The 25291-nt window shown below is 39.9% G+C and overlaps 1 protein-coding gene across 1 annotated transcript; it reads left to right on the forward strand.

The window, feature by feature from the left end:
- The first annotated feature begins 1493 nt into the window (after positions 1-1493).
- On the forward strand, positions 1494-25254 carry CFAP263 (cilia and flagella associated protein 263). Its single transcript, XM_006214498.3, has 9 exons — positions 1494-1688; positions 3770-3896; positions 4983-5144; positions 7368-7523; positions 8316-8396; positions 10736-10891; positions 11765-11872; positions 23962-24117; positions 25106-25254. Exons 1-9 carry the CDS (start codon positions 1588-1590, stop codon positions 25238-25240), a joined length of 1182 nt encoding a protein of 393 aa, XP_006214560.1. The 5' UTR covers positions 1494-1587; the 3' UTR covers positions 25241-25254.
- Positions 25255-25291: the final 37 nt, after the last annotated feature.

Here is a 25291-nt window from a genome sequence, read left to right on the forward strand (position 1 = left end):
AAGGGAAGAATTGGGGAGGAAACTTCTCAGACCATAAATCCCAGTTCCTGCGTTGTGATTCTCCCACAGGATCTTGCTTTAAGCTCCACGCTGCATCTTTCCCCACCATTGATACCTCCAACACCACAGGGTCTGCTGTACCATATAGCCCAATTGACAGGGCTGTTTGCACCATAGCCAGACCTGCTGCAGAGTTCTTTCTTGCTTTAGGTCCTTTTGGGGGCTGGCATGCATTTGCACCACATGGTATATGAGCATATTAAGCATTGCTCCCAGAGGCCATCCCAAGAGCCCTGCCAGCAGAGAGAAGGTGGTAGCAGGGCTCAGTCTCTCTGTTATCATTTCGTAACTCTACTCTGGCCCTACAGTTGTGCATCCTAAGCAGCAAAACAAAAGTCTTTATTTGGAGTTCAAGAACTATGTGTTGATGCTAACATATGTCCCTTAGGGAGGGGGACACAGAGGGCAGGGAGTGACTGACTCTCATTCTAAGCAGTTTATCACAGCTTGCTTTCTGACCACATCCAAGCCCATCCTCCCTCAAAGAAGTCTGCCCATCCTGCCTTCTGTCCTCTTCTGTTCTGTTGGGAGCAGACAGCTACTCTGCTGCCTCGATGTTCTTTGCCATGTTGCACATAAGAGTAGAAGTCAACAGCATGGATTTGGATTTAGCTGGAGTGCGACTCCATTCTTGGGTGGCTGTGGGCAACTCATCTAAGCTACTCTATTCCTCAGTTTCCTGATCTGTAAGATGAAGATAGTAATATGAATTTCATTAGACCATTCTGAGGATTAAACGAGTTGATAACTATGAACTGGCGTGAGACACAACGTTTTTACCATCATCACTCCAAGTTGCAACAGCTGGTATAGGGGCTGTTCCATCATTCACCTATTCCCTCACTTAATTTAGAAGTTACTTGAGGGCTGGAATGGTCTGCTCCTCACATTCCCCAGGATACTCAGGACATAGTACATGATCAATACCTATTAAGAAATGGCTCTTCGATTTATACCCATTTAATAATCAGCCAAGTTTTTCCGTTCCAGGAACGCAGGATATTGGAATCCAAGAGAAATTGCAATTAGTATGTATGAGGCACTAGGTGGTGAACAGGGTAGAGGCCTCACAATGAGGTAGAGGAAGGAAGACACTACGACAAATCGAATGAACTTTATGGGTCTCAGTTTCCTCATTTGGAGAATATGTAAAGAGAATAGATACTACTGCAAGGTTGTTGCAAGGATTTTCATAAACTATGCTTAACACGGTGCCAAGGGCATAGTAAATGCTGAGCAAACTGTAGCTGCTATTATTATCATTTTAAGAATTATTGTTGAAAAAGGAAAAAGTGAACGCGCTTAGGTGTCTGGTCAAAGCCACCGACCTCACTCTGGTCAGCGCAGAGCTGGGCGGGGAGCGCTGGGCGGGGAGCGCTGGGCGGGGCCCCGGGAAGCCCCGCCCCTCCACGCAGCGTCGGAGCGCCCAGGCAACACACCGCTAGGACGCAGTGCGAGTGACGCGCGGTCTCTAGCACCCCGCGCTCTTAGCCACCCTCGGCACTGGCAAGGGTAGCTTCGGCAGTGATGACAGATGAGGACTCTGACACCCCTGTCGCCGAGGCGCAAGCCCAGGAGGAGAATGAGATGCCTATTATGCAACTGTGCGGGCTGGTGGAAGAGCTCAGGTACCCGCCGGCCGGCCTCTGAGGGCCGCCCCTCCTCAGCGTGTGGGCTGGGAGCTCGGTCCAGTGCGGAGATGACCCGAGTCCGTATTGAGCCTTGAGGAAACTGAGGCCCCCAAAGTGAGGAGAGAACTTAGCTTTGCTCTTTATTTCTGTCTCCACAGCTGCTGAGCTAACAAGGCTTGGAAAGTCCAGAGGGTAATTGGTGAAGCCAGAGCTTCAGGCTGGGTCTGGTGCCACACTGTGTGTTTACATGCTGTTCTACTGTGTGGCGGCAGGTTGGACCAAGTGACCTCTAAGCCCCTTTCTGATGCTAAGATTCTATGATAAAATTAATGAGGCAGCAGATAAAAAGGAGGCTATTAAAATTTTTTTAGTATGAGGCAACTTATACCTGAACCAGAGTATAAACGTGGAGATGGACAGCAATGGACTGGCCCCAAATTCTGTATTTTTAGCAGTCCGTTTTATATCTACTATATCAAGTACATTGGATGTCAGGATTCCATGAGGTAGTTGAGGTTAATTGTACAATTTACTGGTCTCACACAGAATATCCTGACTCAGGCAGCTGAATAGATGTTACTTCAGTATGTTTATAAATAGTTTAGGTCAGAACGGAGGTATTATTACTAATAGCTACAATCTTTCGAGTGCTTATTATGTGCCAATTATTTTGCATATATGACTTTATATAATGGCTCAGTAATCCTAGGAAGTGGATGAGGAAGCAGACACAGAAGTTAAGTCACTTTCTTAAGGTCACTGTTTAGTGCTAGGGTTGAGACTCAGGTGCAAGACTCCACAGCCTACATTGGGAACATGACATATGCTGAAAAAGAAAGATGCTTCAATTTATTGGGCTTTCTGTTGAGTCTTTTCCACTAATCTTAAAATTCAGCCAAATAGGAATTAGCTCAATAGTATACAAAAATATCAAAGCTGTTCACTCTCTCTTATATACGTATATGTACATATTTGTGTACTATACACACTGTTATATAATGTGTGTGTTATGTAAGTTAAGAAGTTAAAAGGGTAATAATCTTGGCATATACAGGATAAACCAGGTTTGTCATCTCTAGTTGTTTAAAACCCATCTACTCAAAGCTCTTCTACCATTTGTAGTAAACTTCTACTTCATCCTTGGGGTGCTGGAAATAAAAGAGCTGAGAAATAAAACAAAAGGAAAATATGAAGATTGTGGATGTGTGTAACTTCAAGAATGTAGTAATTTAGAAAAAAAGTAGTAATTCAGAAGGAATTTCACAAGTGGGTTAGGAGATACTGGAAGATGAAACTTGTAGCAATTTTCAATATACAGGCATATCTCCTTGTACTTTGCTTTACTGCATTTTGTAGATACTACATTTTTTTTTAAACAAATTGAAGGTTTGTGGCATCCCTGTATCAAGCAAGTCTGGTGGTGCTATTTTTTCCAATAGCATTTGCTCACTTTGAGTCTCTCACACATTTTGATAATTCTTGCAAGATTTCAAACTTTTTCATTCTTATGTTTGTTATGATGATTTCTGATCAGTAAAATTTGATGTTACTATTGCAAAAAGATTATGCTCCCTGAAAGCTCAGATGTTTGTTAGCATTTTTGAGCAATAAAGTATTTTTAAATTAAAGTATGTGCTCTTTTTAGACCTAATGCTGTTGCACACTTAGTAGAATACTATATAATATAAACATAACCTTACATGCCCTGGGAAACCAAAAAATTTATGTGACGCACTTTGTTGAGATATTTGCTTTGTTGCAGTGGTCTGAAACTGAACCTGCAATATCCCCAAGGTATGCTGTAATCCCAGTGCTCAAAATTTTGTGGCTCATTAGATGTATTTACAAAATATATCAAATACTTAAATAGCATTTACTGTGCCAAAGTCTTTGCATTCCTTATTGCCACCCTAAAAGATAAGTGTTATTATTCCCATTTTACAGATGAGGAAAACTGAGGCTCTAAGAGGTTAAGTATCTTGCAGAAGGTCATACAAAACTAGTAAATGTTAAATACTAGTTATTAGGGGTTTAAATTCCTATTGGTGGAACTTACTCAGGCACCTCCTGTCTTGTAGCTATGGAAACTCGGCTCTCAAAACTGAGGTAGAGATGTTTGAGAAATATTACAATAAGCTGGAGCCCAGGGACCTGCGACCTCCACGATTATCAGAAGTTATATTATCAGGAGCAGAAATAGCACAGGTACACAAGGGAGACCTAATAATTCTTCTATTCTGTTTGTCCCTTTAGATGAAAATGGTGTTTGTTATCCATCTTTGGTGTGTCCTCTTTGGCCAAGTGGCATAAGACTTCCTCCCTGCTCTGCTTCTGATTCTTCCTTCCTCTGCAAAGATTCTCTTTCAAATGAGTGTGAAGGGAATCAGGTTCCACTCACAGTGGATTGACTCTCCCAGAGTATCTTTGTTTGAAATAATCCCCTAAAATTGGGGGACCTAAATGTTTACAAGGCCTGGCCTGCCACATATAGGAGTGAAGATCCAGTGCCCTGGTGAGGGCACTGGAGATTTCCTCCCTCATCAGAAAGGGCCAGCCAGGCAGCCTGGTGTTGCCAGAGCAGCTGATTTTTCAAGAGAAGCTGAAAATCTGGATAGTTTTAGTGGAATCTTCTAATTTTCAAATGTGGGTAATTAACTTTTAGGTTTTTTTTTTAATGGAGGTATCAGGGATTGAACCTAGGACCTCGTGCATGCTAAGCATACACACTACCATTGAACTATACCCTACCCACCTTAATTTTTTTTTTAATTTAAAACTGTGTGGATCTATCTTTTGAGGACTAAACATCCATCTTCAGGTCCACACATTCCCTGGGCCACCTGCTTATGACCTTTGGCTTCAGCACATAGGAAATCTAAAATTTCTGTCTATTTGTTTATTTTTTTTCTGAACACCATGCCCCCAGATGCAATTTCTCTTATATATTCAATTCAGGAAGCACTGAGCTCTGGGATTTCCCAGACACTGACTTGAATGCTAGTCTATAGCAGGTTCATGATTTTCCCACCCTCAAGACACTTCCCGTTATTTATTTTCAGTTTACTGTCAAGCATACACCTTTGAAGTATTTAGCACAGGGCCTTGGGTTGACTTGTGAAATGAACATCGCCTCAGGCCCAGTATCCAGAATCCTTTCACATTGAGTTTGTTCTTTCTTGCTCTCATTCAGAGTGATTTCTAACAGGCCTGAGTGGTCATTTTGATGCCCACCTTAGGTGGCTTTATTACCATGTTCTACTTGACAATGGCTTTGTTTTTCTTGTGTTACAGTTACGAGGCAGAGGTCGATCCAAATCCCGCGTAGGTATGGAACGTGCGACAGGCCTCAGTGTGGACCAAAAACTTGAGCTTGTGCAGAAGGAGCTGGAAGACACAAAAGATGAAATCAGGCACATGAGGGCAAACGCCGAACGGGACCTGCAGCATCACGAGGTACACCTCTCTATAGGCCATCCTTCCTGGGCTCCCCACTTCCGCCTCAGCAAGAAGTGCCTGTGGTATGTTCACGTGATTGTCGGTACCTTGAAAGAAACACAGTTAGGATAAGATAAACTGAAGGCCTCCCTTTAAGGGACTTAACCACCTGCCTGAGGTATTTGTTATCACAAATAACAAATTTTAAACTTTTTAAAATGAAGCATTTCAAAATACACAAATGCAGAGAATTTAGCACAGTAAACCCTTATGTGCTCAACACCCACACAACAGTTATCAACATATGGCCACTCCTGGTTCCTCCGTATCCCTACCAACTTCCCCCTCATAATTGGCCACTGGGCTATTATAAAGTGAATCTTAAACATATCAGTTATCTGTAGATGTTTCAATATATGTCTCTTAAGATATGGGTTCTTTAACAAAAACCCATAATCATAAAAACCATAAATGCCATTAAAATTTATAATAATTCCTTAATAATACAAGGGGCTTGAAGTTTAAGTCAGTGAGTTAAGTGAAAAATCTCTTGTCACCCTCTACATGCAGCACACGTGACCACGGTCCGTGTCTTGTTGGAGACCAGCACGGTCAGTGTTCCTCCTGAAAAAGAACATCACTCTTAGCTTGGTGGTCCATGGGATGAACTTGTTGACTTGCATTTGAGAGCCATGTTGTTTGAAAAATAGCTATTGCTGTTCTGTTCCTAAATTTTTCTATTTACAAATGGGGTACACACAGAATCACACTCATTACCTCGAGAGGTACAGATCAGTGGACTCATGTCTCTACTGACAGAACCATCTGTACTGCATAAACCTTTCCCTCTTTCCCTCTCTCCCTCCCTCCTGCCTTTCCCGCTTTCTCCCTCTTTCTCTTTCCAAACACGTATTGTTGAATTCTAATATGTTAAAGGAGCTCAGGATGTGGTGGCATGGTCCTGACATGCTAGATTGTGTGATTAAACACCATAGTGTGGGCTAGAGTGGTCAAAGAAGACTTTGTTGAGGTGGTGGAGCTGGGCATAGGACTTGGCACGGCACTGGAAAAAGATGGTGCTTGTTTAAGGAACAGGAAAGCAAGGGCACCCTAGGTAAAGTGAATAACATGAACAAGGAAGTGGAGGTGGGAATGAACATGGCAGGTTCATGACACTGAGGAGGCTGGTGTGATTAGAGAAGAGAGAGGGTACTTTGGGGGCCGTGTTAGGAAATTGGGCTGAGTAGGGCTATGAGACCTTGAAAGCCAGGCAGAGGAATTTATCTTTGATGTCATAGAAATCAGCACCCCAGTGAGCACAACTGAGCAGGAGAGTGATGTGAAGAAAGAAGCATTTAAGGTGGAGATGTTCTGGCATGTGAAGATGATGGGGAGGGAAGAGGCTGTAGCCAGAGGCTGGCCAGTGAAGGGAGATGCTTTTGCTCCTTGGTACCCAGTGAGAAAGCCTAGACAAAGATGATTTGCTCTGCAGTTACAGATACCTTCTCATTTTATTCTTTAAAATAATGTGTGTGTATATGTGTGTGTATTTTCTTATTGAAAGACAATCTCTGTTGTAGCAAAATTTAAGTGTTCAGGTAAGCTAAACGAAGAACATTTGAAAACATCCACAACCTTACCACTCAGTGGTAATTACTGTTGATTCTTGTACTGATATCCTGGAGTTTAGATTATTTTCTATGAAAATAGGAATTTCTTTATAAAAGTTATCATATTATTTTATAAACTATATTTTTCACTTAACAGTGTCTTTCCATATCAATACAGCTATTCATTTATAACATCTTTTTTCCAATTACAGAAGTATATAGTAAGAGCTTTTTTGCCCCCCTATTAATCCATCTTTCCAGACATGACTGTGGTTAATGTTTTCATGTATATCTTTCTAGGTATTTTTATGTATTACATTAATGTTATAATTTTTAATGGATAAGTAATATTTCAGACACAGAAATACATATTTCTAGAGATACCCAAGGCCCTGTTTTTGTTTGTTCTCCCCCTTTATATAGATACTTTATACAGAACTTTTTTTGAGGCATACTTTTTAATAATAACATTCATATTGTCCAATTTGTACCTTACCGGCATCTTTCTAAGACTGAGAAGAAGCATTACATATTGGGGCACAAAAAGGCCTGAGAAGTTAGGGCTCCTTAGAGGGCTACGTCCTTGAGAATTTTTGTAAACTGCGTTCGCTCTTTGTGCTGACTCCCCCAGGCTATCATTGAGGAAGCTGAAATTCGATGGGCTGAAGTTCAGAAGGCAGAGCATGATTTTGAGAAAGACATTCTAAAGACCATATCCAAGAAGAAAGGGAGTATTTTAGCCACTCAGAAAGTGATGAAGTACATTGAGGACATGAACCGCCGGAGGGTGAGTTGGCAGGCGGTTAGAGCTTAGAAAGGTGCGTAGATTCATAGACTGACGATACAAAAGTCATCCACGTGCGGCAGCCCCACCCCATTTGGTCCACCATAAATATTGCCCACATCTGCAGATTTTTTTGTACCCCCTAAAGTCTGTGTGTCTTAAAATGCAAGCTTATCAAGGCTAAAATCAATCAGGCAGATTGAAAATTCATAGTATCTCAGATGGGCTTCTCTTTTATTTTGCTATTTGTTTCAAGATATGATGTGTTATCTCGAGACAGGTGTGAGCCTATCTAATGAGTGACTGTGTGGAGTGGGACAAGTAAATCTTAACCTCTTTGAGTTCCATTATTATAAGAATGAGACATAAAATGCTCCTTTATTTCCAAAGATTTTTGTAGTATATCAGGCTTCAGATCCTGGAGATAGTTAAGATTACTTACTGTAACATGTTATAAGTAATAAAAAATTATGTAAATTACTAAGAGAATAATAGATCAAAGAATCATAAGATGATTTTGTCAGAAAGGTCCCTAAAAATACCCAAATATATGCCCAAATTATCTTGAATTTAAAAGCAATAGGAAATTTGCATGGAGCAGACCCTGTTTCCTCTGCTTCTTGGTCATGAGTGAACTACCATAGAAATACCAGTTTGAGTAGACATAAAAGACCTAAAAATAAGTGACTGAATGTTAGGGCTCAAGGTTTAGTTTTGCAGCCCCAAAACTACCAACTTTTCAAACCAGCAGGGAAGAAGAAGAGAAATGGATTAAAATTTACTTTTATTTTTTAGGATAGTATGAAAGATAAATTACGTTTGAAAAATGTTTCTCTCAAAGTTCAGAAGAAAAAGATGCTTTCACAATTGAGACAGGTATGTGTCTTTTTCTTCCTTTTTTTTTTTGTTTTGTTTTTAAGCTAACTGTGGTAGGTAGAACCACATTCTCCCAAAAGTGTTCATGTCCTAATTCCTGTGACTGTATTACTTCAGTAGGAAGAGGATTTTGCAGATGTGATTAAGTCAACTATCTGGCGAGATGGGGGAGATTATCTTGGATGATCTGAGTGGGTCCAATGTAATCACAAGAGGGAGGCAGGAGAGTGAGAGTCAGAGAAGATGAGATGAGAGTGATGCTCTTTTAAGAGAGAGGAAGGGATCATGAACAAAGGATGCAGGCTGCCTCTGGAGGCTGGCAATGGCAGGGAAACAGATTCTCCTCTAGAGCCTCTGGAAGGAGCACAGACCTGCTAACACCTTGATTTTAGTCCAAAGAATCATTTTCAGACTTCTGACCTCATGAGCTGTAAAATAATACACTTATGTTGTTTTAAGCCCCTGAGTTTGTGGTAATTTGTTACACCAGCAATAGGAAACTAATACCATTTCTATGCTGGCAAATCTGTAGCTGGAGTTAGCTTGAATTTAAAAGGCCCTCATGACATCCTCATTGACCTTTTTGGAGAATGTGGCTAGGTGGCACAGCCAATAGTATGCTTTAATTAGTCTTTGAACAGCTGACCCTAAAACCTCCTGATTAAAGGCAGTAAGGCAGACGTGGTACAGGGCCTCTAGGATGTGATTACATAGCTCCATCCTCTCCTAGCTCAGTATTTGTATTATTATCTCAAAGATGGGGACCGATGGCATGTGCATCAGAGGTGGTCACTGACAGTGACACAGAGTTGGGGAGAATTAACATGCCTAGGGACTATTGCTTGATTGACTTGGGATCCCAACTGACTCAACAGGCCAGGGAGGCTTTAACAACATGAAGTGACTAAGGACAAATGTAAGATCCTCCACTTTGAGCCCCTGAATATTTGCACAGGTACTGCGTGTCTTAGTCGTAGAGGACCTGATGAAGTCAGCTCAGCTGGAGACGGTGCTGCAGCCTAGGCTGCAGTCAGAGAACCACGGGGCCCCTGAGAAAGGGGTGGTCTTGCTGCACTCTGCTGAGTAGCCCCACCCAGAGCACTGTGTCCCAGGGAGAGCTCCATGCTTGAAAGAATCTGCAAATTGGAGTCCACGTAGGAGAGGGACCTGGAGAGCAAGGGGAGCAGAAAAGCACGACCCGGGACTGACGGGGCCACAGAGAGAGGGCCGCTGAAGGCCGTGGCTTCTGTCTCCAAGTGCACTGGCCACTAAGGGAAGAGAATACACTGCTTGGGAGGCCCCCAGGGTGGACCTACGGCCAGAGTGGAAGGTCAGTGAAGGAGATTTAAGTTCAGTGTAAGAAAGATCGTGGCCCCAGCAGAACTGCCTCCTGATACTAAATTCCTGGTTCTCGAGCTTCATGAAAACTCAGGCATCCTGAAGTATGAGAAGGGGAGCAGTTGGATGACCTTTAACCTAAAAGCCATTGCTACACAGAAATGACACTGATGTGGTCCTGCCCTCATGAGCTCACAGACTAGCAAGGAGTGGTGATGGTGACAAAAGGCATGGATACGTAACTGCTATACCAAGGCATAGCAACAAGGACCTGAAGGTCCAGCTTGCAGGGGCTGAGCGGAGGGAGGGATTACCCTCTGGTGTTGAAGGTGGGTCGGGAACATTTGAGCTGGAGGGTGAGTCAAATTAGGGCTGAAGGAAATTGTTGTGTTGTTTTGGAGCAGAGGGAGGAAGATGCTTCCTAGGAGGTGAGTAGTGTGTAGGGGTGGGGAACAGTCCCAAGTTTGGCGCTTGCCTACCACAAATATAAGGTGGCATAGACCAAGTAGGGCAGGAATGTGGTAATATACCTGTGGTGCAGAAATGTCAAGTGATCAAAGGAAGGGAATGTATGGGCTGCTTGTCCTGGTTTTTCCAGGTTAAAAACAACTTTTAAATGGCCTCCTTTCTTCACAGCCCTGTTTAGGCACTACCTCCTGGGGGAAGCCTCCCCTGACCCAGCCTTCCATTCTCCCCTGGCCTGGCTGAGGGGCTTCTGTTCGCCCTCTGCCCCTGTGTGTCCCACTGCAGCACGCTGTGACCTGTCTGTGAACTGTCATTGAGTATGTGTTCCTTGAGGCAAGGGAGCATCGTATTTACTCAAATCTCTATCACTAGTGCCTAGTACCATGCCTGGCACCAAGCAGGTCCCCAGTCCACATTTGATGAATGACTGAATGATAACTGGCTTCCAGAGTCTCACCCAGAATTGCAAGGTGTGAGCCATGCATTCAGAAGTCACAACCTCACATCATTTCTTTCTTTTTTTTTTTGACCTATAGAAGGAGGAGGTGGGCGAGGCCCTCCACGATGTTGATTTTCAGCAGCTGAAGATTGAGAATGCTCTGTTTTTAGAGATGATTGAAGCAAGGAATCAAGAACTGATCCAACTGAAGCTGGCATCCGGAAACACCCTGCAGATCCTGAATGCCTACAAAGTAAGATCTGCACCAATGCCCAAGTCCGCAAGGCTTCCCGTGCCCACCTTTCCGGCCACAGTGCACCACCGTGGTTTCACTGAGAGCTTAGATGTCCTTTACCTCCTGTTGCTTTCTGATTTCTCCTGACAAAGCCACATCTTCTGAAACAGTCGAAATGTCCCCACACCCTGGCTGTGCATTAGAACCACTCAAGGAGCTTTTTCTTTTTTTAAAGATAGGCACTTTAGTCCAACCCTGACCAACTGAATTAGTGGTGAGGGCCATGTATCTTTTTTTTTAAACTCCCCAGAGAATTTTTATGCACAATGAGTTTTGAAAACTAACCACATTTAGGACTCTGCTTAATTTAAGTGTGTAATATGCTTAAAACCCTGCAAAGGAAATCATCTTAGCTATAAATCAGAAAGCTACTAAATAATTCCACATCCACACAGAACCCTTTTGGAGAGAGTCACTATTAATAATTAAGCAGGGACTATAGGCATGAACATGGTCTGTCCCCAGCAGACCAGACTGTCTGGTCACCCTGCTAGCAACTATCTGATGCAGTGGTCAGCTCACTGGGATCCAGGTATCCTGCCTGCTGGCTTGTGAGAGAGGTTCTGGGACTTTCTCAGAGTTTCTCTTGGTAAGTGGTGGGTTGGGATTTGGGTCCCAGTGTGTCTGGCTACTTTGCAGGTGACCAGGGTCCTCTCCTCCCCTGCCACATAGGCACCAGGATTTTGAAAATCTAGGCAGCAGTGAGAAGGGCAGGCCCAAGTTCCTGGACAGTCCTGCTATTCTCTTACTTAATAAAGAGCTGTCTGTCTATCCTTCCTGTTGTTCTGAGCAGCATCTTTGCTCAAAACTTGCTGTATTGTTCTATTTCAGAGCAAGCTACACCGAGCAATGGAAATGTCCATCAATCTGGACAAGGAGTTCTTGCTGAGAAATGAGTTACTCAAAAAAATTGAAAAAGAAACCCAACAAGTAGAGGAGGTAGGAGAGGGTAAAACATGCTGTTTCTGGTGTTTTTCTCCTTCTATCTACAAGGGCTCGAGTCAGCATCCACCACTATCTAGGCCACCTTGGTTTTTGCCTAGAAAAGCCTAGATCATAAAAATCAAAATAGCTCTGGCCATCAAAGGAGAAAGTGGCACCTGGAGACTCACATTCCATGGTGTTGCATTTTACTACTCAGAATCTGGAGTCAAAAGTCATGAAATCATCTAGAAATCACTTAGAGTCCAAATAACCCTTGAGAATTCCTTAAGTGACCCATAAGGTACCAAATTCAAAGTGTTGTGTCTACAACCTCACAGAAAATGTATAATGCAGGTAATAATGTAACTAACTGGTATGAAAAAAAGAACACATGCCAAATTATAGTGTTCTGTGTAAAGGAGAGAAAGCTCTTTAAGCATATAACTCTCAGTCGGTATAGCAGATGCTCGGCTGGCAGACCTGTGACCTCTGTCCTGAGCCTGCTCCAGGGCCTGTGGTCACCATGCGAAAACATGTGTAGTGGCATCTGAGCTCGCTGCATCCACATGGGGATGTAGCGCGCCCGTTATTTTGCTGAACACGTTGAGTTGAATTTCCGCAAGTTAAATGTACCTAGGAGATGACTCAGAGGGGACTTTTGGGGGAGGTTGGGGGAAAATGAGTCCTGGACTGTAGTCAGAAAGCCTGGCATCAGGTTTCGTGTTGCCAGTCTCTAGCCTTGAACAAGCCTTTGAACTAGACAGAACCCCACATCTGTGACAAGGACATCACAGCCCTTGCCGTGGTGATCAGATAGGATGATGCTTCATCAGCCTCTGAAACCATGAGTTCAGTTATTAGTGTCGTTGTCTTGAATGAACCTGAAGTGTCCCCGGCAGCGGGTGTGGCCCAGACCTGCCTACAATGGCCCAAAAGCCACGGGATTACCGCATCTGACTCAGTTTTGCCGTGGCAGTGTACCCTTGATGGGGAACAAGTGCCCTTTGCAAAAAAGTTGGTCTCAGTACAGTGACAAAGTTGAAGCAAAAGTCTGTGTGCTCTCTCCATGAAGGATTCCTGGGGTACTTATTTGTTTGGCTTGATATTTATTAGATTACAAGTAAGACATGAAATCAATTTTTAAACGCCTGGCATTCACTGCTTAGTATATTATCATTTTCTTAAGTTTTTAAAAACAGCTCTGTTGGGATGATTCATATATCATATTCACCCATTTAAAGAGTACATTTTAATGATGTATGGTATATTCACAGAGTTGAATCAGCACAATAATTTCAGAACATTTTCACCACCCCAGAAAGAAACCTTGTACCTATTAGAAATCCTACATTTCACCTCACCGCACCCCCACCCTCCAGCCATAGATGACTACTAATCAGCTTTCTGTCTCTGTGTGGATTTGCCTTTTCTCAGCCTTTCGTATAAAAGGGATCATACAATATGGTCCTTTAACTTTAGTATTTTTCAAGATTCATGTTGTAGCATGTGTGGGCACTTGTTTCTTTTTTATGGCTGAGTAATATTTTCTAATATGGATATATCATATTTTGTTTATCCATTCATCAGTTTGATGGACATTTGAGTTGCTTTCATTTTTTGGCTGTTATGAATAGTGCTGCTATGAACATTCACATACAAATTTTTGTGTGAATGGTTTATGTATTCTTTCCTCTTGGGCATTGTGGCTTATGTATATGGTACCTCTGTGTTTAACATTTACAGAAGCTGCCGAACTGGTTTGCAAAGTGGCTGCACCATTTTATATTCCAATTGTGTGAGGGTTCCAGTTTCTGTACATCTTCACCAGCACTTGTTATTTTTAGATTTTTTTAAATGCTGTCCTAGTGGGTATGAAGTGGTATTATTGTGGCTTTACTTTGAATTTCCTTAATGATTAATGACATTGAACATCTTTTCATATGCTTATTGGCCGCTTATCTGTCTTTTTGGGGAGAAATATCTATTCAAAGCCTTTGTCCAATTTTCAGTTGAGTTATTTATCTTTTTCAGGGGGGAGGTAATTAGTTTGTTTATTTATTTATTTATTTTTTAACAGAGACACTGGGGATTGAACTCGTATGCTCTCTACCACTTGAGCTATACCCCCCCTTATTTGTCTTTTTATCATTGAGTTTTAAGAATTTTTTATATATTCTGGATTCAGATCCCTTATCAGGTATATGACTTGCAAATATTTTCTCTCGTTCTTTGGGTTTTCTTTTCACTCTCTTGATGGTATTTTTTGCAGCACAAAAGTTTTCATTTTGATGGAGTCCAGTTTACCTGTTTTTTCTTTTGCGCTTGTGCTGTTGGTTTTATAGCTCAGAAACCACTACCTAACTCAATATCATGAAGATTTACTCTTATGTCTTCTTTTAAGAGTTTTATAGATTTTAAATTTATGATTCATTGTGAGTTAACTTTGTAAATGGTGTTAAATGGTGTGAGGAAAGGGATCCAAAAACTGAAAGAAGAAAGAAGATGCACTATGTTCATAACATTTGTTAAATTAAGCTTCCTATTTACTATTTGTGTGGTTCTCCCCATTTCTTTTGTGAATTTGAGTTACCATCTAGTGTTATTTTCTTACTCAAATATAGCTTCATTTCAGCTTGCCTCCTTTGTGCTGTTATTGTCAAATATATTACATTTTTATATGTTATAGGTCCAATATAAAATAATATACATATTGTTTTATGAAATTGCTTTTTAAGTCAGTTAAGGGAAGGAAAATATGCATTTATACTGTCTTTTATAATTACCTACATAAGCACCTTCACTTGTGCTATTTGTTTTATCAGATTCAAATTACTGTCTGCTGTCACGTGTTTTCAGCCAGAAGAATTTCTTGTAAGACAGGTCTGCTAGCAATAAATTCTCTTAGTTTTTGTTTATCTGAGAATGTCTTTATTTTTCCTTCATTTTTAAAAAATAAACTTTAAATTTTAGAACTGTTTTAGATTTACAGGAAAATTGTGAAGCTAGTACAGACAGCTCCCCAATACCTCATACCCAATTTCCCCTATTATTAGCTGCTTACATTAGTAGAATACATTTCTTAAAATTAATGAACCTGTATTGATATGTTATTATTCAAATGTAACATAATGTATTTTATTCATATATCTTTAGTTTTTAACCTAATTTTTTTTCTCTTCCAGGACCCCATTCAGGGTAACACATTTAGTGTCATGTCTCCTTAGGTTCCTCTTGGCTGTGACAGCTTCTCAGACTTTGTTGTTGAGACCTTGACAGTTTTGTAGAGTGCCGGTCAGTTATTTTGTAGAATGTTCCTCAATTAGGATTTGTTTAATTTCTTTTCCCGTGATTACATAGGGTCACATGGTTTTGGGAGGAAGACTCCAGAAGTAAAGTACCATTTTCATCACATCCTATCAGGGAGCTTCCTGTCAACATCACTTTTCACTGTTGATGTTAACCTTGCTCACCTGGCTGAGAGAGTGTTCCACAGGTTTCTCCACTGTTATTTTACCATTTTTCAGACTTACTCTTTGGAAGGAAGTTCCTGTGTGCAGCCCACAATTAACAAGTAGGGAGTTATAAAGTTTTGGAATTCTTCTGTATGGGAGATTTGTCAATTCTCCCCCATTTGTTTATTTTTTAAATTATTTATTTGTATCTGTATCAACTCATGAATGTTAATTTTATGAGTTGGGTTATAACCTAACACTATTTATTCTGTTGCTCCCATTGTTCCAGTTTGGTCATTGGGAGCTCTTTCAGTTGGCTTCTGTGTTCCATTGACATATCCCCATTTTTGTGGGTTCAGGGGTGTGTGTGTGTGTGTGTGTTTGTGTGTGTGTGTGTGTGTGTTTTGAGCACCTCTTTCCTTTCTGGAACTAGAAGATGTTCCAGGCTCTTCTTGTATATTTCCTGCCCAGTCCTAGAATCAGCCATTTCTTCCAGGCGTCCTGGGTCCTTTTATTTGAGATTAATACTGGAAACCAAGATCTGAGTGTGCTCATTGCTTTCTTTCATTTTTTAAAGATAGTTTTGCTGGATGTAAGATTCTTGGTTGATTTTTTTTGTTTTCCTTTGAGCACTTAGAATATATCGTGCCACTGCCTTCTGGCCTCCATTTTGTTTCTTATGAGAAGTCAGTTGTTAATCTTATTTGGCTTCCTTCATATGTGATGAATTATTTTCTCTTGCTGCTTTCAAAATTTTCTCTTTGCCTTGTCAGTCAGAATTTTGGGTATGATGTATCTGGGTGTGGATTTCTTTGCCCTAATCCTAGTTGGAGTTTGTTGAAGTTCATGGATATATAGCTTAATATTTTTCATCATGTGTAGGATGTTTTCATGTTGGTGCACTTAGGGGTATTCCACATTTCTTTTTTTTAACATTTTTTATTGATTTATAATCATTTTACAATGTTGTGTCAAATTCCAGTGTTCAGCACAATTTTTCAGTCATTCATGGACATATACACACTCATTGTCACATTTTTTTCTCTGTGATTTATCATAACATTTTGTGTATATTTCCCTGTGCTATACAGTGCAATCTTGTTTATCTATTCTACAATTTTGAAATCCCAGTCTATCCCTTCCCACCCCCTACCCCCCTGGTAACCACAAGTCTGTATTCTCTGTCTGTGAGTCTATTTCTGTCCTGTATTTATGCTTTGTTTTTGTTTGTTTGTTTGTTTTTGTTTTTGTTTTTGTTTTTTAGATTCCACATATGAGCGATCTCATATGGTATTTTTCTTTCTCTTTCTGGCTTACTTCACTTAGAATGACATTCTCTAGGAGCATCCATGTTGCTGCAAATGGCATTATGTTGTCGGTTTTTATGGCTGAGTAGTATTCCATTGTATAAATATACCACCTCTTCTTTATCCAGTCACCTGTTGATGGACATTTAGGCTGTTTCCATGTTTTGGCTATTGTAAATAGTGCTGCTATGAACATTGGGGTGCAGGTGTCATCCTGAAGTAGATTTCCTTCTGGATACAAGCCCAGGAGTGGGATTCCTGGGTCATATGGTAAGTCTATTCCTAGTCTTTTGAGGAATCTCCACACTGTTTTCCATAGTGGCTGCACCAAACTGCATTCCCACCAGCAGTGTAGGAGGGTTCCCCTTTCTCCACAGCCTCTCCAGCATTTGTCATTTGTGGATTTTTGAATGACGGCCATTCTGACTGGTGTGAGGTGATACCTCATTGTAGTTTTGATTTGCATTTCTCTGATAGTTAGTGATATTGAACATTTTTTCATGTGCTTTTTGATCATTTGTATGTCTTCCTTGGAGAATTGCTTGTTTAGGTCTTCTGCCCATTTTTGGATTGGGTTGTTTATTTTTTTCTTATTGAGTCTTATGAGCTGCTTATATATTCTGGAGATCAAGCCTTTGTCGGTTTCACTTGCAAAAATTTTCTCCCATTCCGTAGGTTTTCTTCTTGTTTTACTTCTGGTTTCCTTTGCTGTGCAGAAGCTTGTAAGTTTCATTAGGTCCCATTTGTTTATTCTTGCTTTTATTTCTTCTAGGGGAAAATTTTTGAAATGTATGTCAGATAATGTTTTGCCTATATTTTCCTCTAGGAGGTTTATTGTATCTTGTCTTATGTTTAAGTCTTTAATCCATTTTGAGTTGATTTTTGTATATGGTGTAAGGGAGTGTTCTAGCTTCATTGTTTTACATGCTGCTGTCCAGTTTTCCCAATACCTTTTGCTGAAGAGACTGTCTTTATTCCATTGTATATTCTTGCCTCCTTTGTCGAAGATGAGTTGACCAAAAGTTTGTGGGTTCATTTCTGGCTCTCTATTCTGTTCCATTGGTCTATATGTCTGTTTTGGTACCAATACCATGCTGTCTTGATGACTGTAGCTCTATAGTATTGTCTGAAGTCTGGGAGAGTTATTCCTCCAGCCTTTCTTTCTCTTCAGTAATGCTTTGGCAATTCTAGGTCTTTGATGGTTCCATATAAATTTTATTATGATTTGTTCTAGTTCCGTGAAATATGTCCTGGGTAATTGGATAGGGATTGCATTAAATCTGTAGATTGCCTTGGGCAGTGTGACCATTTTAACAATATTGATTCTTCCAATCCAGGAGCATGGAATATCTTTCCATTTTTTAAAGCCTTCTTTAATTTCCTTCATCAATGGTTTATAGTTTTCTGTGTATAATTCTTTCACCTCCTTGGTTAGATTTATTCCCAGATATTTTATTACTTTGGGTGCTATTTTAAAGGGGATTGTTTCTTTACTTTCTTTTTCTGTTGATTTATCGTTAGTGTAAAGAAATGCAACTGATTTTTGAACATTAATTTTGTAACCTGCTACCTTGCTGAATTTTTCAATCAGCTCTAGTAGCTTTTGTGTGGACCTTTTAGGGTTTTCTATATATATAGTAACATGTCATCAGCATATAATGACACTTTTACCTCTTCTTTTCCAATTTGGATCCCTTTTATTTCTTTCTCTTGCCTAACTGCTGTGGCTAGGACTTCCAGGACTATGTTGAATAGGAGTGGTGATAGTGGGCATCCTTGTCTTGTCCCAGATTTTAGTGGGAAGCTTTTGAGTTTTTCACCGTTGAGTACTATGCTGGCTGTAGGTTTGTCATATATAGCTTTTATTATGTTGAGATATGTTCCCTCTATACTAGGGGTATTCCACATTTCTCTGAGACTTTTCTTCCTTTTTCCTCTGTGTTTTTCATATTGCATAATCTCATCAGTTTACCTTCAAGTTTACTGATTATTTCTTCTGTTTTGATCCCTTCTATGAATTAAAATTTTTTTTAATTTACAATGTTGTGTTAGTTTCAGGTGTACAGAAAAGTGACTCAGATATATATATATATTTCAGATTCTTTACCATTATAGGTTATTACAAAATATTGAATATAGTTCCCTGAGCTATATAGTAGGTCCTTGTTGTTTATCTGTTTTATATATAGTAGTGTATATATGTTAATCCCAAACTCCTAATTTATCCCTCCCCTCCTTTTCCCTTTGGTAAGCATAATTTGTTTTCTATGTCTGTGAGTCTACTTCTGGTTTGTAAATAAATTCATTTGTATCATTTTTTTTAGATTCCACATATAAGTGATATCATATGGTGTTTGTCTTTCTCTGACTTTCTTTACTTAGTATGATAACCTCTGGGTCCATCCATATTGCTGCAGATGGCATTATTTCATTCTTTTTTATGGCTGAGTAATATTCCATAGTATATATACACCACATCTTCTTTATCCATTCATCTGTGGATGGACTTTTAGGTCACTTCCATGTCTTGGCTATTGTAAATAGTGCTGCTATGAACATTGGGGTACATGTATCTTTTTGAGTTATAGTTTTATCTGGATATATACCCTGAAGTGGAATTGCTGGATCATATGGTAAGTCTATTTTTTTAGTTTTTTAAGGAATCTCCAAACTGTTCTCCATAGTGGCTGCACCAGTTTACCTTCCCATCAACAGTGTAGGAGGGTTCCCTTTTCTCCACATCCTCCCAGCATTTATTATTTGTAGATTTTAATGATGACCATTCTGACTGGTGTGAGGTGATACCTCCTTGTAGCTTTGATTTGCATTTCTCTATTAATGATGTTGAGCATCATTTCATGTGCCTGTTGGCCATCTGTATGTCTTCTTTGGAGAAATGCCTATTTAGGTCTTCTGCCTACTTTTTGATTGGGAGTTGTTTGTTTTTTTGGATATTAAGCTGTATGAGCTGTTTCTATATTTTGGAAATTAAGCCCATGTCAGTCACATCATTGTGCAAATATTTTCTCCCATTCTATAGGTTGTCTTTTTGTTTTTCTTTGCTGTGCGAAAGCTTTTAAGTTTAATTAAGTCCCATTTGTTTCATTTTTGCTTTATTTCCATTAATCGAGGAGATGAATCCAAAAAAAAATTACTACAATTTATGTCAAAGAGTGTTTATGTTTTCCTCTAGGAGTTTTCTGGTATCCATCTAACATTTAGGTCTTTAATCCATTTGAGTTTATTTTACGGTGTTAAAAAGTGTTCTAATTTAATTCTTTTACATGTAGCTGTCCAGTTTTCTCAGCACCACTTATTGAAGAGACTGCTTTTTTTCTCCATTGTATATTCTTGCCTCCTTCATTGTAGATTCAGTAAAGTCTGTTTCTCCTGCTCTTAGTGGCTCCTGATGTGGCTCCCTGTATGGTACAGCCTTCATCATGGATACCATCTCCCTGACAACCAGAAGATGGTGGTTCAGCTGAGTTCTCTTTGACTCAATCTTTCAGCTAAACTTGTGGCTGATCTACCTCTACTGGTATCAGACCCAGCTATTAGCCTCCATTAATTGCTAGCTGATCACTCTATTGCTTTCAGCAACATCTTGAGATGTTAATTGCTGCACATTCTGATCTAATTAAAGTCAGGCCCTTTCACAGGGGCAAAGTACTGCCAGTCATTGAGGCTTGCTCCAATCCCATAAGACTCTTCTTAATTGTCTCTTTCTCTGGTTAAACATGTAGCTGACCTACCATCTTGCTTGTTGCTACTAATATGGAACTATGAGTGTCATCTTAATTGCACACCCTGAAGATCTCCATTGTTTTCCACAAAGTCCTTAGGCATGAACTCCCCACACTCTGTTCCAGATTAAGTCCATCTTCTTAGGCAGTATTCCAGAGCTCTCTATTTTATAGCCTCTCCCCTTGGGCAAAATTTCTGCACCATTGCACTGGATCTGGGGAGTGGAAACAGTGGCTGCCTTTCCTGTAGTTTCACTCTTCTCTACAAGTGGGATGCTGGGTAGGGATTGCTGTCACTGGTCTCCTCAGAATATCTCTCATAGCTAGTATTCATTTTTTTAATGATTTGGTTCTTGCTACTTTCTTATATTTTATCTTAGGTATTCTTTAATCATTATCTTCATAGGAGGGTCCACTGATGATTCTGGATACACTTTTAGGTCTCCCTGCAGTTGTAGATCATGCTAGACAGATAGCAGATATGCACTGAACACTTCTTGACAAATTTTTATTGCATTCTGAAAACAAGTTAATAAAAAAATTTTTCATTGGGTTGCTTCAAAGTGCATTAAAACAGCACTTGTCAAACCAGGCGGTGAAAACCAATCACCTGGGGATCTTGTTAAAATGCAGATTCTGTTTGGATAGGTCTGGGGTGGCCTGAGAGTTTGCATTTTTACCTAGTTCTCAATGCCATAGACTGTACTTTGTGAAGCAAGGAATTAAATGACAATACTAGGTTAGGAAGACTCAACATCATGAAGATGTTAGTTTGTTTGAGTTGATCTTTGAATTAGTAGTATTCCAGTTAAAATAACAAGGAGATTTTTTTAAAGGACTTTAATTGACTCAAAAATTCTTTTGGAAAAATAAATGAGAATATCCACAAAATTCTTAATAAGTAAAGAAGAGGCCTAGTCCTACCAGATACTGAAATGTGTTATGAAGTTACAGTATTTAAAAGAAGCCCATGAATAAACTAGACAAATACGTGTAAGCCATATGATGAACTTTTGATACAGATGATATATGATATGTATATGAACATATGATGCAGATTATATATGATACGTATATGATCAAGTATCTGATAGTTTTGTTATTGACATATTTAGTTTATGATAAAGGTGGCATTGCAGTGAGAGACAACAGACTATTCCATAAATGATTTGCAATGACTGGGTAGCCAAGTAGGAAAATGTAAATTTGGAGCTATATAATACAGTGAAATTAATCCAGATGTATCAGAGACTTAAACATAAATAATAAAACCATTGAAGTCCTAAACTTATATAGTGGGAGCATTTTTATTATGATATTGGTATGAGGGGGACTTTTATAATGTGAAACCCATAAACCATGAAACCAAAGTCAGCTATATAAAAATACATTTTTTTCCTGCATGACAAAAACCATCATTAGCAAAGTCAAAAGATAACTAACTGGGAAAATGTTGTATCTAGTATCACAGGAGCTTATTTTCTTAAAACATAAATAAGTTTTATAGATTAATAAGAAAAATCTAACAAAAAATAGTGGAGAAATGGGCCAAGAATTTAAACAGTTTACAGAAAAGCAAAAAAAATTTTTCAACATATGAAAAATGTTCTTCTTTACATATGAGGAACACAAAATAAAGCTATAATGAGATACCTCTTTCCCTCTCTTAGGCTGACAAAGATGAAAAAGTTGGTAAGACTATGTTGAGAGAATGGAGGAAAATAGCCTCAAACATTGTTGCAGAAATAAAATTGGCTTGATCGCTATAGAAGACAAGTTAGCACCATTTGCCACACAGTCACATATGCTTAGGGTAGAGTTTCTCAGCCTAGACACTACTGACATTTTGGGCAGATAATTCTTTGTTGTGGGAGGCTGTCCTGTGCATTGTAGGGTGTTTAGTAGCATCCCTGACCTCAATCTACTAGATGCCAGTAGCACACCCCTAGTTATGACAAACAAAAGAGACTCCAGACATTGCCAGATGTTTCCTGGCAGCAAAATAGTCCTAGTTGAGAACCACTGCCTTAGAATAGGCAATTTCACTTTCAGTAGTTTACCCTACTGATATACTTGCATGTTTACCACATGTATACCCAGAAGATCAGTACTCACAGCACTGTTTGTTGTAATAGCAAGAGACTGAGAAGTTAAGTGACCATTTATGGGGACTTTTAAATAATGGTATGTCCACACAATGGAAAAGTATGCAGCTGTTAAATAGAATGAGTAAATTCTTTATGTGCTTATACAGAAGAATCTCCAAGATTTTTTTGAGTGGGAAAAAAAGTTGGGTGAATAAAAGTGAATAGAATTGGTTACTCTTTGGGTCAAAAAAGGTAAACATATACGTTTGTATGGATGTAGATTTCTAGAAGAATGCACGAAACCTAAAAATAGTGTATGCTTCTTGGAAGGGGACTTGTGTGAGTGGGACAGGAGCTTGTGACTGTTCTTTTTATACCATTTGAATTCAATGTATTGCCTGTTCAAAACAATTGTTAAAAATTAAAAGGACATTGCTAATTCAAAAATCCACTCAAAAGAAAAAGACTAGTTAATTTTACTGCATGATAATTAAAAAAATAAAATTTAAAGATTCCTAAAAAATTGAATAACCATGTGATCCAGTAAGTCGTCTTCTGGGTACAGACCAAAAATAATTGAAAGCATGAACTTGAACAGGTATTTGTACACTCATGATTGTAGCAACATTATTTACAATAGCTAAAAATGTAGAAGCAACCCAGGTATCCATTGACAGATGAATGGATATTCAAAATGGGTATATATACATATAATAGAATGTTATTCATCCTTAAAAAGGAAGGAAATTTTGATATGCTACAACATGGATAAACCCTGAAGACAGTTCTAAGTCAAATTAACCAGTCACAAAAGGACAGATATTATATGATTCCACTTATATGAGATAGAGTAGTCAAATTCATAGAGACAGAAAGTAGAATGGTGGTTGCCAGGGCCTGTGGGGAGGGGGTTGTAGGAAGTTTGTGTTTAATGGGTATAGAGGTTCCATTGGGGAAGCTGAAAAAGTTCTGGAGAAGGATGGTTGATGATGATTGTACAACAATGTGAATGTACTGAATGCCACGAACTGTGCACTTAAAAATGGTTAAAATGGGAAATTTTATGTTACATATATTTTGCAAAAAAAAAGACAGGAAAATGAGATTGAACAAATCAAAGAGTACTTAAATGCATAATTTTTCCAACACAAAAACCCTTAAGCAATCAAAAGTAAAGCATATTCCTTGCTGTACACCAGAGATTGACACACCGTAACTCACTATACTTCCATTAAAAAAAAAAGGTAAAGCATATTCCTTAATAAAGGAATGAAGTGGAAGAAGGAAGAAAGGAATGGAAAAAAGACTTTCAGTCTGCACTTTGTGTTTCTGAACTGGATAAAAACGTCACTATCTGTAAAGAATCAAAATCTTGTGATTCCACGCACTCCTTTGAAAATGTAAATGTTATTTTTAGAACTACATTGAAACCGGGGAGAGATGCCAGGGTCAGTAAGTCTCAGGAGGCTGGAACTGCCAGGGAGCCCCGGATTTAATTGGTCCTTCCCCTCCCAGGATCTAGCCAAAGCCATGGCTCTGAACAAACAGCTCCGGAAGCAGCTGACGGAGTTCCGAGCACCGCAGGTGATGATGTACGTCCGGGAGAAGATCCGGAATGGGGACCTGGAGAAGACCATCAGGATGTGGGAGAGGAAAGTGGAGATTGCAGAGGTGAGCCCCAGAGAGTCCTGAGACCAGCAGTGTCTTACACCCCTCACGTTTGTATTGAGGATTTTGTTTTTTTGAGTTGACAGTACAGGTGTTTGGACAGATGTGAGATATCTCAGCTCTTGCTTCAACTCATACCAATGAGAGATGGCTTTTTTTTTATTTTAAAGCTCTTTTTTCTTGTCAGGGATAGGATCTTTTCAGGTTATCAGGAAGAGACTCTGTAGTAATAGTGTGTTTTTAGTTGCTTGTTTTCTTAATGAATTCAGGAAGCGTCTGAGTCCTTCCCTGCACCATTGATAATTTAGTGATTGCTACTTATACATGGAGAAGACAGGTTTTTAAAAAGTGAGGTATTAATGGATTTTTAATGTCACTCAGAACCTGATTCCATGCATTTACACAGTTGTCACAGGTCTTTTCGTTGTTGGCTGACCCTGCAGCCTTTTCATGTGGGACCGTGTGCACAGAAGCACCTTTGCCCCTTGTGAGCTGGGTGGGAGAAAAGGGAAATGTGCAAACAATATGGTGGTGTCAAAAAGGACTGAGACTGCCACAGGCCAGGTTGCACACTGAGGGCACTTTAAGACATCCTTAGAGTAACTTAAAACCCAGTCAGGTCACTTGGGAGGCATGGCATTCTCACATCTAGACCTGAGTTGCTTTTTCCATGGTGCTTTCTCTTGCCTTTCCTGTGGTCACTTGGCGGTAGGGAGTAAATTAGGATCCAAACTTGGGCCCATCAGATCTGGAGTTGAGAAGGAGCAGAGAATCACAGCAGGAACCTGCAACTTCGCACTTCATGGAACAGAAACAAGTTCTTTAGAAGAATCTTTCAGACACCCCTAGGTGGTCCGTGTCTGCCGCATGCAGGCTGAAGGCCCCACACATGAGGCCATCTGCACCATCACAGGGCTGGATGTGGGTGGAATAGTGACAGTCCTTTTGTCCCAAATGACATTCTCCCCCTCCCCCTTTTTCCTTTCTGCAGATGTCCTTAAAAGGCTACCGAAAGGCTTGGAATAAAATGAAAACAACCAGTGAGCAGTTGCAGGCAATTTGCCCCCCTGAGAAACAGCCAGAGGGAGGCCATGGCTGCCAACCAAGATGTGATCCATTAAAGTAATCAGCTCCTTTCTAGTTTCAGGGTCCTCTCACTGTCCCCCGTGCTGGCTGG

The sequence above is a fragment of the Vicugna pacos genome, chromosome 9 (assembly GCF_048564905.1).
Source record: "Vicugna pacos chromosome 9, VicPac4, whole genome shotgun sequence".
Taxonomy (NCBI): domain Eukaryota; kingdom Metazoa; phylum Chordata; class Mammalia; order Artiodactyla; family Camelidae; genus Vicugna; species Vicugna pacos.

Excerpts from the sequence above, each read along its gene's own strand:
- CFAP263 (XM_006214498.3), top strand. The coding sequence starts at position 1,588 with ATGACAGATGAGGACTCTGACACCCCTGTCGCCGAGGCGCAAGCCCAG. Across the intron at positions 1,689-3,769 it reads GGGCTGGTGGAAGAGCTCAG|CTATGGAAACTCGGCTCTCA; the intron begins GTACCCGCCGGC and ends CCTGTCTTGTAG. Across the intron at positions 11,873-23,961 it reads AAACCCAACAAGTAGAGGAG|GATCTAGCCAAAGCCATGGC; the intron begins GTAGGAGAGGGT and ends TTCCCCTCCCAG.